This window comes from Kogia breviceps, chromosome 7 (genome assembly GCF_026419965.1).
Source record: "Kogia breviceps isolate mKogBre1 chromosome 7, mKogBre1 haplotype 1, whole genome shotgun sequence".
In the NCBI taxonomy this organism is placed as follows: domain Eukaryota; kingdom Metazoa; phylum Chordata; class Mammalia; order Artiodactyla; family Physeteridae; genus Kogia; species Kogia breviceps.
This window is the reverse complement of record NC_081316.1, coordinates 107098206-107112969: the sequence shown is the minus strand read 5'-3', so window position 1 is coordinate 107112969 and position 14764 is coordinate 107098206. Positions and strand designations below refer to the sequence as shown.

The 14764-nt window shown below is 41.9% G+C and overlaps 1 protein-coding gene across 1 annotated transcript; it reads right to left on the bottom strand.

Annotated features, from left to right (window-relative positions):
- Positions 1-5890: 5890 nt before the first annotated feature.
- Positions 5891-13857, bottom strand: ATP5MG (ATP synthase membrane subunit g). Its single transcript, XM_059068991.2, has 3 exons — positions 13222-13857; positions 7372-7532; positions 5891-6074 (listed from the first exon to the last, which is right to left on the bottom strand). Exons 1-3 carry the CDS (start codon positions 13271-13273, stop codon positions 5976-5978), a joined length of 312 nt encoding a protein of 103 aa, XP_058924974.1. The 5' UTR covers positions 13274-13857; the 3' UTR covers positions 5891-5975.
- Positions 13858-14764: the final 907 nt, after the last annotated feature.

The following is a 14764-nucleotide window of genomic DNA, read 5'->3' as shown; positions in this document are numbered from 1 at the left end:
ATGGTATGACTTACACTTTGATATAATCACTCTGACTGATGTAAATAGACTGTAGACAGGCAAGCTTGGCAGCAGGAGGCCATTTAAGAGGGCATTTCAGCAATCCCAGTGAGAGATGATAGCGCCTTGGTGTTCATGGTGGAGGTGGTAAGAAATAGACATATTTTGAAGGTGGAACCAATAGGACTTCTTAAAGGATTGATATGGAACATGAAAGACAGGAGTCAAGGATGACTCCAAAGGTTTTTAGCCTGAGCAACTGGAAGGATAGAGTTGCCATAAGCTGAGAGGGAGAAAACTATGGAACAGGTTTGGAATGGGGATGGGGAAGGAAATCAGGAGTTCACTTTGGATATACTAAGTTTGAGATGTCTATCAAACACCCAAGTGGAGGTGTAGCAGCATATAAGCCTAGAGTTCAGAGGAGAGGTAGGGACTAGAGCTATAAATTTATTTTATTTTATTTTTTTGCGGTACGCGGGCCTCTCACTGTTGTGGTCTCTCCCGTTGCGGAGCACAGGCTCCGGACGCGCAGGCTCAGCGGCCATGGCTCACGGGTCCAGCCGTTCTGCGGCATGTGGGATCTTCCCGGACCGCGTGTCCCCTGCATTGGCAGGCAGACTCTCAACCACTGTGCCACCAGGGAAGCCCTAGAGCTATAAATTTGAGAGTCATCAGTTAAGAGGTGTCATTTAAACCAGGAGACTGGATGAGGTCGCCAGTGGAATGATGAGAGAGAGAGGGAGAAAGAGAGCGAGAGAGCTGAGCCTTATGTTTGGGATATTCCAAAGACAGGCTGCCAGGGAAAGGAGGAACCAAAGGAAACTGAGAAGTGAACAAAAAGTAAGGAAGAAGGAAGGCCAAAGGAAAGTTCTGGAAGTCAAGTCCATCAGAAAGCGCATCAAGCAGGAGGAAATAGCTGAGTCAAATATTGCTGAAAGAGCAAGTAAAATGAGGATTGAGAAGTGACCCATTTAAAGTGTCAGAAAAGAAGTTTCAGTGGAGTGGTAGGAATGAGTGCTGGATTGGAATTGGTTGAAGGGAGAACAGGGTTTGGATACACTGAATATCAGTAACTTTCAAAAAAATATTTATTTAGGCTGCACCGGGTCTTAGTTGCTGCACGCAGGATCTTCACTGTGGCATGTGGGATCTTTAGTTGCTGCATGAAGGATCTTTAGTTGTGGCATGTGGGATCTAGTTCCCGACCAGGGATCAAACCTGGACCCCCTGCATCGGGAGCGTGGAGTCTTACCCACTGGACCACCAGGGAAGGCCCTGAATATTGACAACTTTTGAGGTGTTTTGCTGCAAAAGGTGGCTAATTATGTAAAAGATGGGATAGATAATATGTGTATACACTCATAGGAACAACAGACAAACAACAGGAAAAGGGGAGAAATGATGGCACAAAGACACTGAATGGAGGGATTGGCTTTAAAAAGGAGCATGAATTGGGAATTCCCTGGTGGTCCGACGGTTAGGACTCTGCACTTTCACTGCCGAGGGGCCGGGTTCGATCCCTGGTCAGGGAACTAAGATCCCACAAGCTGCAGGGCCAAAACAAACAAAAAGAAAGAAAGAGGGGAAAAAAAAGGCACATGAACTATCTAGTATAGGCAAGGTGGAGAATATTTATGGGTGCAGACAGTATCTGAGAATGATGCTGTGGGAGCCAATGGAAATTCTCCAGTTGCTTTAGTTTTCTTAGTTAAGTAGTAAGCAAGGTCATCTGCTGACAGAAGTAATCGTGGCCCAAGGAAACACAGTGTGGCTGCCAGGTAGTACTAGGTACCATCTGAAGATTCTGATCATGAATATAGAGTGAGTAACCACCTTGGCTGTTTCCTCCAGCTACATTCAGCTACATGGGTGCAAGTACAGACTAAGCAGACTTAGCCGAGGATGTGGTTTTGGCAAATGAGGACAACAAAATGAGTGAGAGGTAAAGTTCGGGGTTTATTCAAGAGAGTGATCCCAATTGACCATGGAATATACATAAGCCGGGAGAAGAGGGGACATCGAGGTGGTGAGGGAGACGGCAGCATCCATTTATTGATGGTCATGGTGGCTCCAAATTAATATACCTGGCATATTACAGGGAATGGGCTGGAAAGATTATAGGTGGTCAGAGAGAGGGATGCGTGAAATTGAAACTATGAAGTGGCTGAAATTCCTTGCTAACAACAGGAATGAACGCCCAGGGAAGGTGAGACATAATCATTGGACTTTTTAAGGGAACTGAGCCCAGTGTGTTGGAAGGACAATTTATGTCAATAGTTCTCAAACTTTAGCATGCATCAGAATTAAATGGAGAGCCAATTCAGAGATTGCCAGATCCCACCCCCTGTTCCTAGGTAGAACCTGAGAATTTTCATTACCAAGTTTCCTTACTTTGAAAACTACTGATCCACGTGTATGTTGAAATGGCCAAGAATTAACAGAACTCGTTTTGTAGACTGACAGAAAGCCAGGAGAAAAAAATTTATCAAGAAATAAAGAAGAGGGCTTTCCTGGTGGCGAAGTGGTTAAGAGTACGCCTGCTGATGCAGGGGACACGGGTTTGTGCCCCAGTCCGGGAAGACCCCACATGCTGCGGGGCGGCTGGGCCCGTGAGCCATGGCCGCTGAGCCTGCGCGTCCGGAGCCTGTGCTCCGCAACGGGAGAGGTCACAACAGTGAGAGGCCCACGTACCGCAAAAAAAAAAAAAAAAAAAAAAAAAAAAGAGTGGCCTGGTGACTGGTAGAAAACTACAACAATCAGGGGCAGTGGGTATGTAATCTGAAAACTAGATTTAATGCTTTGAGTTTTTACGGGGACTGGTTAGAAGCTGTGTGGCTGAAACCCTGGTTGGTAGCAAAATGTGATTACATCAAGGCTGAAGGCATGTTGTCAAGGGCCTTGCATGTATTTATCAGTATTTTAATAGTATCGGGGCCTTTCATTTGGTAAGCAGGCCTAGTGTTAAGTTTCCTGGTAAGGGAATCTCTGGTGGAATTGCTACTGTATTTATCTCAAGAGTCATCCTGATCGTACCAATTCGTATTCCAGTAGAAATGAAAACCATATTAATTAGGAAATACTAAGTCTCACAAAGCTAGATATCACTTTATATAAGATTAGGTAGGCTGACATCTGATTTGCCAAGAAAGCTTAAACAGCTTGACAGTAGGGCAAAGGACTGAGAATATACAGAAAGCACTGCAGAATGGAACCATGAAAAACAACGTAAGAGAGTCTACAAGGAGTGAAGGCAGGGCAGAGGCTACACATGGGATCACCACCTGGGCCCAACTTGCAGTTCTACGGATTACTCATGGGATCCTAGCCAAATCACTGAGTGTTTCTACTGCTTAGTTCCTGACTTCTTAACACATTACTGACCAGGGGATTTTTTGCAGAAACGAACCCGTGGCTGTAGTATGTCTCTGATCAAAAATGTCTTAAGTGGGTCTATCATTTGTGCCACATGCCTCAGAGGGAAGTTGAGGGCTAAATGAGATAGTGAAAATGTAAAGTGCTATACAAACATGAGATGTTAAAAAAGTAAATTATATTGAGCTATCCTTAGAAATCAGGGCAGAATATGTATTTAGGTATGTAAAAGGTAAGTGGAAAAGAAAAAAGAAGCTCATCCAAGGAGAGTAATGCTGAGGCGTATAGAACAGAGGATTAAGTATGCAATGTGGACAGAATCACATTCAATGTGGTCTTGAAATGCAAGTCTCAGGAAGGCTTTGCTGTTTATTGACAATTTATGTTTAATAACTTTCAGACCACATGCACCCCATGCATATTTCTACCCTAGCTTTTGTTAATGGATTTGAAACTGCCCGCTGCTGCTAGACTATACAAAGTGAAGGCAGGGATTATGCCTTGTCTAAGTCCTTCAATGGGTTTCCGTTCACAAGCCACATGGTACTCTAACTGCATGCATAGTTACCTGTCTCACCAGATCAAGCTCTGTGAAACAGGTAACAGTCTTGTTCATGAATGTTTCTACCATTTAGCATACCTGGATTTAGGAGGTGCACCAAAAATATCTGACTTCAAACTTAACTTAAGTTGCCAGTGGCAAACACTTGGCACACAAAAATTCAGTGAAAGACAGTCTGAACAGTTCTCTGCTGCTAGGAGGCAAGACATCTGGGGTTTAGGAGGACAAAAAGTAACAGGCCTGCAGAAGTCAAGTGGCCACTTCAGAGTCCACTGCTATTTTTCACCAAAGAAAATTCTGTACATACACTATTAGTCACCCTACACCAGAGGTGTGCCATGTGGCAAAGGAGGAGGAAGTAGCAGTGGAGTGAGTAGTAAACATTTATTTTGAGGACCTTCTGGTGTGACCATGTAGTTAAAATAAAATCACATTACATATCATGAATCAACGTGGCCTCTGTAGGTTCTTAGTATGCTAGCTGATTTCACACCTTTAATTTTTTAGTTTTTATTTAATTTTTTTTTTGCGGTATGCAGCCCTCTCACTGTTGTGGCCTCTCCCCTAGCGGAGCACAGGCTCCAGACGCGTAGCCTCAGCGGCCATGGCTCATGGTCCCAGTTGCTCAGCGGCATGTGGCATCTTCCTGGACTGGGGCATGAACCCATGTCCCCTGCATCGGCAGGCGGACTCTCAACCACTGCGCCACCAGGGAAGCCCTACCTTTAAATTTTTAAAAAATCAATTGCACTGCTCACTCACGTATGCAATAGAAAAATTCAGGAAAATCACCATTATTGCAGTAGTGTCTTTTCTGTCTGTTGCTATGCATATTTTAAGTTACTGAATGCTTTCTGAAAAGAGGTAGTTTCAGTTTTGACCACCTGCAGTAAGTTAGGCATTACTTCACAGTTCAGAGAGTAGCAGTCTCTCCTTGGTGAGTTCTTGCCTATCAAAGAAAAGCTGTGCCCTTTATTGGCTAAAGCAGCAGTGTTCAAAACCAGCTGGTAAATTTGGAATTGACTGGATAAAGGTTCAATACTATTAAAGGATTAATACTATATTGTGAGCCATGATGCTTTTCCAATATGCAACCATCTTTTGCTTATCATCAGCTGGTATTCCATGTTGTGCAGTGGCTGCAAAGAGCTACAACAGATTTAGAAACGTACCAACGAGACATTCATAGATGGTAAGAACCTGAGGAAAAGCCAATGAATGATTAAGTCGCTACCAAATCCTCAATAAAGTGGCTCAAGATGACAGACTGATACCAATCACTTGTATTTATTTCAGGACATATTATACTATTTTGACCCATGGACAATACTAAACTATAATCCTGTTAAATATCTACAGGATATTTTATTTTTGTAAAGATAGGTCCTTAAAAAATAAAGATTAATAACATATCAAAATTAGATTGAAAACACAGGTCATTGCTTTCATTCTCTGTCCTAATGTTAAAGATATTACAAAGACACACAGAATATCACCCGGCTGGCCTCTTCTGGGGAAGCTATATTCAAATTGACAAAAAGTACCCCTACATTTACAGACACAGCTGTTGTCAAAGGGGTCTTTCTCTGATTTTAGCAAAGAAAAACAGTCCAAATTGTATTCTTTATACTAGGTGATTTAACTAGTATATACCATGTTTGGCACATGGTATTATTTTTCTCCTACTGGAACAAGTTCTTGTTTTCTCAAAGCCTTTCCCCAACTTTTCTAAAATTAAGCTTAAATATCATTTATTTCAAGCCTTCAAAGTAAAATGCTATCCTCATATATACATGTACCAGGTTGGTATAGTCATATCTATCCTTTCCAATTGCAGGCTAAGCAAAGACATGCACTTAGAGCTGTATTAACGTATCAAAGCAAAAGACAACCCAACTTAATATCAAGAGAAATTGTGACCTTCCATGTAATACTTGACAGAGAAAACACTGATTTTGACACATTGTCTTATTTTATTCAAATAGCAGTCTGCTCACACACGGTCCAAGAACACCCAAATAACAGCAAAGATTGGTCTTCAAACATTATAGCCAATGATGCCACGCTTGCCTATGATCTCGCCAACATAAAACCACATCCACACCTCAGTGGCCACCAAACCATTCAGTAGAGCTTCCTGAAAAAAGAAGCACAAATTTTAATGTACATTTTTTTCTTATATATTTAAAACTATTCTTTTCCAGGATTAAGTGACAGAGAATATAAGGATGCTATTCAAATTAAAGGGGAGTTTTAGTCAAAGTCAAGAATTACTGATGTTAACTTTAACTGCTGAGAACCCTTGAACTTTCAATTATGTAAGGTAAGTAGGCCAGAGCTTATAAATTCTTTCAAAGCATTCTTTAAAGATCTGAACTGACTTAACCCTTTCATTATTAGTTTATGAGACACTTTATGAGCCCTAAAACAACCCACATCCTGGAAATAGCTGCCACATTTAGACAGGGCATTCATATGAAAGGATGGCTATAGGAAGGCAAGTCTCTGAACAGACATTTCTGTCTGGCCAAAGAAAATCTGTTGAAAGATGAAGGGCTCTATCTTCCCCTTTAGATGTAATTTTTATTCATTTATTATTTGGTTTAATTCTTTCCAAGTATTCAGTAATTAGTTTCACAGATCAATGTTTTATTGCCCTAAAGAGAAAAAGTACACACACACAGTTCCAGAAAACAGCAGTTCACACAAGCACAAATATGGATCTTGAAACTCCAGTTGAAAAAAATACCTTTCCACAACAAAATTGGGCCTTTTCCTTTTAGCACCCAGAAGTGAATTTGTTCCAATTTTTTTTTTTTTTTTTGGGCTGTGCTGAGTGGCATGTGGGATCTTAGTTCCCTGACCAGGGACAGAACCTGTGCCCCCTGCACTGGGAGCACAGAGGAGTCTTAACCACTGGACCGCCAGGGAAGTCCTCAAGTTCCAATTCTTTAGAATTCTTAAGTCTTTAGATTTTATCTCTACCCTTCATATCATATTATATGCTTCTAGGTTTTGGTATTTTTACCCTCCATGAGTGTTAGCTGCTTGACTGTGATATAGACCAAGAGATCTTTTGGCCAAATCGGGGATAGTTTTAGGACTACAGACAAAAAAAGTACAGAATCAGCAAAGCAAGACATTCTATTTAGTACACTAAACAAATAGGAAAGAAAAAAAAAAGCTGCCCAGTAACAATGATCACTTCTTTGTTATAAGATTAATAGGAAACTAAGACATAAAATAGCCCAATTATTTCAACCCAGATGACAAAATTACAAAGTATCTTTCTCCACAGTCAAAAAAGAGATTATCTCTCATTATGTCGGTTTCAGCCTCACTGAAAAATACATATATTAATCAAAACAATAGAAAAATCCCAAGGGGAGACATTTTCTTTTATGCACATCCGTTTTCATTTAGCCCATAGTTACCTTAACTGTAAGCTGTTTGAAGCTACCAGTTTGAGCACTATTGATAATTTTTTTCAAGCTCTGAATAGCTGTAGGGATCTCAGCAGGGGTTGGAGGAACCAGCTCAACCTTGGCATAGTGCCAAAATGTGGCCAATCGAGGCTTCGAGTAAGTCACAGCAGCTGGAAAACAAAACAAAACAAAAAACCAGGATGAACTCACTAGAGACCGAAAGAAGCAGATGTGTGGGCTGGACACAAATATTTATTCATGCATCACATTCATTCAATGCTTGTACCAAATGTGCACCCGGTGTGAAAAGTTAAAGCTGCTCCCTGGAAACCAGAGGCTTTTAAAGATGCAGAACACCTGTGTCACAGGGCAGTTCAATCAGGCAGGAAGCTATAAGCACATTCAATTATGCCAGGACTTCACTAGTGGCCAGTACCAGAGTACTAGTACTTCACTTATGAATGGCAAATCTAGTTAACTATAAAGTTACTAGAAGTTGTGTTCAAAAACAAGAAAACAGCAGCAATGTAACCATATTGTCTTGTAGAGACCAAAAAATTTGGAGGGAAGAGGTGCAGAAGGGGAGGGAAGGAGCTCTGTAGAATGGCATCCTTAAGAATAAGACTAAAACTTGTCACTATACTGGCCACAAATCCAGATGGAATTATACCAATTAGTACTCATTTTTGGTATCCTCATCAATATGTGCTGGATTAACAAAAGCACAGCTGCTCCTCCTTCAAAATACCACAAATAATGAAAATAAAGCCTACATGTATTGTTAAGAGCAGCCAAAACTTAACTCTGTTATTAAGCTGAAATTCCTCAAGGTATTTACTATTTCAAGAAAAAAAAAAGTTTAACAACCAGGGTAGATGTGAGACTATGGTAGTGATTTCAGCAAAAGAAAAGGTATTTTATCTAAAAAAATTACAAGACAGCATGACAAAAATAGAACAAATACACGAACATCCATAAAGTGTCTATTGTTTAAAGATAGATAACCCAAAGCTCCTGGTACTTTCCCTATTATTAACTGCCTGTATTTAGGTATTTCACTACTCTTAAAGTTACTATCTCCATCATCCTCTGGCTTAGGGCCATGGGTAAATCTTTAAGCGGACCCAAAGCTCTAACAGATAGTTCTAAATAGAAATGCCAACGCCTGTAAGACGGCGCTATCAAAGAGAACAAAATCTTGTTTAACAGTCAACAGTCTTTAAAATTATCTTCAACATACAGATATATTATTCTTTATAAACAAACAAATCAGTACAATGTACACAAACACTGTACTTTAGTTGGTAAATTTGTTTCTCAGGTTAAAAAGTTTGAAACTGCTTTACATGTATACAAGGGATGAACAAAATGTAAGTAAATGAATGGTGGATGATGGGAGCCAGGTTTCTCACTGTTAAGAGAGGGAAGTTACAGATGTGGAAGAAAAGAACAACCCTTGTGGTATTGGATTAGAGTTGGAGACATTCAATATGAATCCATGTTTAGTTTTATATACAGATTGATCAATAAGAAACAACTATAGTTGACCTTTGAACTGCAAGGTTCACTTATATGTGGATGTTTTTCAATAAATATGTACTACGGTACTTCATGATCTGAGGTTGGTTGAATACATGGATGTGGAACTGTCGATATGGAGGGCCAACTGTAAAGTTATATTTGGATTTTCAACTGCATGGGGGTCACCGTCCCTAATCCCCACATTGTTCAAACTGTTCAATGGTCATATATGTGTATGTGTATGTGTGTGTGTGTGTGTGTGTGTGTGTGTGCGCGTATACACACACCCATGGGTGAGTATACAGATGGTACCCAAATTTTGATGGTTCAACTTATAATTTTTCAACTTTACAGTGTGAAAGTGATATACATTCAGTAAAAATGATACTTTGAACTTTGATCTTTTCCCAGGCTAGCGATAGTGGGTACCACCATACTTTTTTGTAATGCGGGGCAATGCCAAGCAAGCTGCAGTTAGTCTATCATGTGATATGAGGGTAAACAACCAACACACAACCATTCTGTTTTACACTTTCAGTACAGTACTCAATAAATTACGTGACATATTCAGTACAGTACTCAATAAATTACGTGACATATTCAACACTGTTTTCTAAAATAGGCTTTGTGGTAGGTGATTCTGCCCAACCATAGGCTAATGTAAGTATTCTGAGCACGATTAAGGTAGGCTAGGCTAAATTATGATGTTTGGTAGGTTAGGTGTAATAAATGCATTTTCGACTTACAATATTCTCAACTTGTGATAGGTTTACTGGTACGTAATTTTATTCTAAGTAGAGGAATACCTATACGCACACACCTCCTTGTCCACTGAGAGGGCCTAGAGGCAATGATATTCTAGTACAACAGTCCCCCCATATCTGTGAATTTGCTTTCCATAGTTTCAGTTACCTGTAGTCAACCACTGTCCGAAAATATGAAATGGAAAATTCCAAAACTAAACAATCCATAAGTTTTAAATTGTGTGCCTTTCTGAATAGTGTGATGAAATTTCGTGCTGTCCCTGTTCCATCCTAATGCTGTGTCACAATGCCTACCTGATCTGCCCCACCTCATCCTATCATGTAGGCATTATAACATCTCACTCATCAGAAGGGTGAGTACAGTACAATAAGATATTCTGAGAGCCCCCCTCACATAACTTTTATTGCAGTATTTTAATTGTTCTGTTTTATTAGTTATTGTTGTTAATCTTTTACTGTGCCTAATTTATAGATTAAACGTCATCATAGGTATGCATGTGTAGGAAAAAACAGCATATATACAATTCAGTACTATCTATGGAGGTCTTGGAACTTACGTTCCATGAATAAGGGATGAGTAGCATAGTCTAGTGGCAAAGAACATATCCAGTAACTAGATCTTAGTTTCAAAATACAATTGTCCAATAAAAGGAACTGGGGGTGGGGGTTCCCTGGTGGCACAGTGGTTGAGAGTCCGCCTGCCGATGCAGGTGACATGGGTTCGTGCCCTGGTCCGGGAAGGTCCCACATGCCACGGAGCGGCTGGGCCCGTGAGCCATGGCTGCTGAGCCTGCGCGTCCGGAGCCTGTGCTCCGCAACGGGAGAGACCGCAACAGTGAGAGGCCCGCGAACCGCAAAAAAAAAAAAAAGAAAAAAAAAGGAACTAGGGTTCCTTGGAGAAATGGCTAATTCTAAGGCTGGGGTAGGGGATACATAAGATGAATCTGGGGAATTCCCTGGCGGTCCAGTGGTTAGGACTCAAGCGTTTTCGCTGCTGGGGCCTGGGTTCAATCTCTGGTTAGGGAACTAAGATCCTGCAAGCCATGTGACACGGCAGGGGAAGAAAAAAAAAAAGTCTGAAGCATCTTGTAGTACCAGAAAGTAAAGGGGAATGTCGAAGGGACAGAGGTGCCAACGTGACAGTTCTCAATGACCAAAGCTGGAACAATGTGAGCAACAAAATAAATAACATACTACTGTACTACTGGAAGTACAAAGTTTGAAATAAATGTACGTGAGTCCATACAATAAATGACTAAATAAAAAAATGGGGAAGAAGAGACAAATCTTTCTCACATTAGAATTCTACTTAAATATATGTAAATATTCCCTCTTACAGGAGATAGAATCCTGCCCCTGCCTCCCCCAATTTAGTTACTTGCTTCTAAAGAATACAGTATGGAAAGGAAAAAACAGTAACTTTAGGAGAAACCTAGTGAAACTACCTTAACCAAGTGATGAAAGCTAACTTCACCAGTGATGTTATATGGATATCACTTACATCATTATATGTGATTAGGGGACTTCTCTTTTGTGGTATTCTTTCTCAAAATCCATAGCTCCAGGGACTTCCCTAGCGGTCCAGCGGTTAAGACCCTGCACTTGCACAGCAGGGGGTGTGGGTTCAAACCCACATGCAGCAGGTGCGGCCAAAGGAAAAAAAAAAAAAGAAAAAGAAAAAAACAACAACAGCCCCATACCTCCAGACTACTCATGACAAAGACACCAGACAAATCCAAAATGGGGAACATCTTTAAAGGATACCTAGACAGATACCTACACAGACATCTTGAGACTGTCAAGGTCATGAAAGGCAAGGAAAGGTTGGGAAACTGTCACACAGGAGACTAGAGAGATAGACAACTCATTGCACTGTGGTACCCTGGATTGGTTCCTGGAACAGAAAGAGATTAACTGGAAAAGCTGGTGAACCAAATAAAGTCTCAAGTTTAGTTAATAGGAAAAAAACCCAAAAACCAAAAAAACCCAAAACACCCAGACTCTATGACCTTTCCGGGGAAGTTTGATGAATAAAAATTACTTATTTCTGTAAGCTTCTTTGTCCTCCAGGAGAATTAACAGATACAGTTAGCAATATTTTAGATATTTAACATTAACATTTAATACACTAAGTTACGAAGCAAAATACAGCTCCACTTTAACATTCTGGCCCCAGATGAGTTCTCCTTTCCGAGTACTTCTGGAAGAATAACAACCTATATCTTTCAATTATTCATAGTAATAGAGAAAATGGTTGATACATTTCATAATTATTTTCATATTACTTTTCTTTTTGTAAATTATCATTAAAATTAGTTTGCAAGTCCCCAAGATGCACCACCGAAAAGATGTGAAAGCGCTGGTAGGAGAAAAAAAAAAATCCACCTGAAATTAAAAAAAAATTTGCCTCAAATCATCCACAAAGTCCAAATAATCAAGCCACTATTCCTTCTCCTTGTATTATGTAAAAATGTAGAGCTTTATCTTAGTCAAGTTGTAAACTTAAGTTCTTTGGTAAAGTGTGTAAACTTATAATAGTAGTGGACTGTGGGGTTCTGTAGGAGAAGAGGATCAAGTATTTAAAGTATCTGACACTGTCAGCATTCAGTAACTCACTGCTCGACTGCTGATGGAGAAAAGGGAGGAGACAACGAAGAAAATTTGAGCGAAAGCCGTTCAGAGATCTGCGCTTCAACCACTTAATAGAATACAGCACATCCAGCGAAGAAGCTTCCGTCTACTTAACTGATCTCACTACGGGGATAAAATGAATAGCTTGCTACCCAGCAGACAAATGAAATATTTACTGACATAAGACTACTACCCTGGGCTCCGACTACTCAAGGTTGTTCTGAAATACAGTGTTCTACCAGTAAGCATACATCCAGCTTTTTCGAACAGAAAATCCCCACGAACGCTAACCTATGGTAATAAACATTGCTGCTTACAAATATCCCTTCCCATGCTTATCGGGAGAGGAATATTCGTTCGTAATTTCCCCTAAAAATTCCCTTAGATTAAAGGCAAAGTATCTCAGAATCTGGCCAGGACAGAATACAAAGGCAACGTTCCCAAGGTCACCCATCCTTAAAAATTCTGCAGACTTCCACATACTCCACTGAGAAGCAGACAGGCTGATGCGGCCGCACTTCTGTGCTTTCATGTGTCTCTGCCTGCCGTCTCCCACGCTCTACTAGCGGAGTCATCCCCTCTTTATTCCTCCTCGTGGAGGTCGAAGGGCGTCATGGCGGCGGCTGCTGGGCAACCCCGGCTGCCAGCACACTCCCTCCGCTCGCTGCTGCGGTCAGAATTCAGAATCTCTAGGTTGTTGACAGAACCCAAGCCGCAGGCCTGGCCAGCGGAAAGCTAAAGAAGAGCCACGAAAAGCTAGAGAAGAGCCGCCAATCCGCCTCCTGCGCCCCCCCCCCCCCCCAACGCCGCTCCCGTTCAGGCCGTGCCCTCCACTGCTCCCGCCGGCCGCTCGGGCGACCGCCTCCCGCGTCCTCCCCTCGGGCCCTCGCAGGCCTCTCCGCCCGCCCGGGTACCCGCGTCGGCGGGCTCTTGCCGCGCTCACCGCTGACCAGCGCCGGGGCCTTCTCCGCGAGGTTACGAACAAACTGGGCCATGCTTCTAAGACGGGAAGCCCGTCGCGCCGACTAGCCGGCTGAATGTCACCCTCCCGGAAGGACCTGCCGCAGGACCCCGTTCCGCTTCCAAGGTCAGGCCTCCCCTTTCCGCGCCGGTTCAAGATATTTAGGTGTCGTAGTATTTTTCCGGAATTCAGTGAGCCAATTCATTTTCTTCAGTCACAAATGAGAAAGCGGGTACGAGAAGATGAGACCAGAGGGCACGTAAAAAACAACGGAATTCCGCAGGGAAACAGGCATTTCTTGGGGCAGCCGCTCAGGGAAGTCCGAAAGGCCGGCACGAGGAGGGATGGCGCATGCGCCCTGCGGTGGCGCAGACCTCCACTTTTTTTTTTTGCGCAGGGTGCTTTTGCAGCTTTTCAGAGAGAACGGGGCAAGTTAGGCCAACATGATCGTCTTACAAAGGCAGAGAGGGTCCTAGGTCAAACACGGAAAGTTAGGGGCGGAGCAGGCGCCATACAACCTGTCAGCTGACTTAGCCCATTGCCTTTAGTTGATCTTTTGTAATCCTGGTCTCCCCCGCATCCTGTATTAGGATTGGAATCCAATTCCCCTAATTCCCTAACCAGCCGCAAGGAACTATGGGGATATAAGGAACAAAATCACATTTACTGAGGGCCTCCAGTCTGTCAGGCATTTTGGAAGTTAAAGAAAGCCCGTGTGTTAGGTAGTGTGCCCATTTAAGACTGGCATTGGTAAATGGCCACAGTAGCTAGTGAGTGGCAGAGTTGGGATCTGATGAGGTTGCAATGTAAACAGAGAAGAGGCATTAGTATCGGATTAGGCGTGGTGCTGATCTGGAAAGACTTCCTAGAGAAGGAGATGCTTGGGTTGATGTATAACAGAACAGCTGTGTCCTACGGAGTTGAACTTTATAGTTAATATGACTGGAAGGAAAGATATACGTAGGGATGTGGCATTTGATGAGAAAAATAAGTAATGGACCCGGGGAAGCCTGAGTAGAAGTAAAACTCTGATTGATGGAATGGTTAGAGGTGGAATGAAAAATTAGGAGTGATATCAGTAACAGCGCTTCAGTGAAGGAGTGATTCAGTTGCCTGATGCTCCAGAGAAGTAAAATTAAGGATGAGGAAGTTAATGTAGCAATATAGAAACATTAGCTAGAGCAGTTTCAATTAGGATAGAAGCCAGAGTGAAGAAATATGGCTATAAAGGAATAGCAGCCAGAAAACCAAATATGAGATATGAAACTCAAGGGAGAGATTGAAGATCGAGAAGCGGGATTGACAAGATTCCTGATGAGGCTGGAAATAAGGTTGGAGGGATTAGCCTTGAAACTGTGGGGCCTTTTCCACAGATGTGATGATGGAAGGGAAGTTTGAAAGTGGAAATTCTGAAATCTATGAAGTAGAAGGCAAGGTCTTCTGAGTGTGAAGGTTAAGTGGGAGGGTGGGAAAAAAATCTAAGGAAAGAAGTTAAAGTTTGGAATAGCTGTTGAAGTTAAGGACA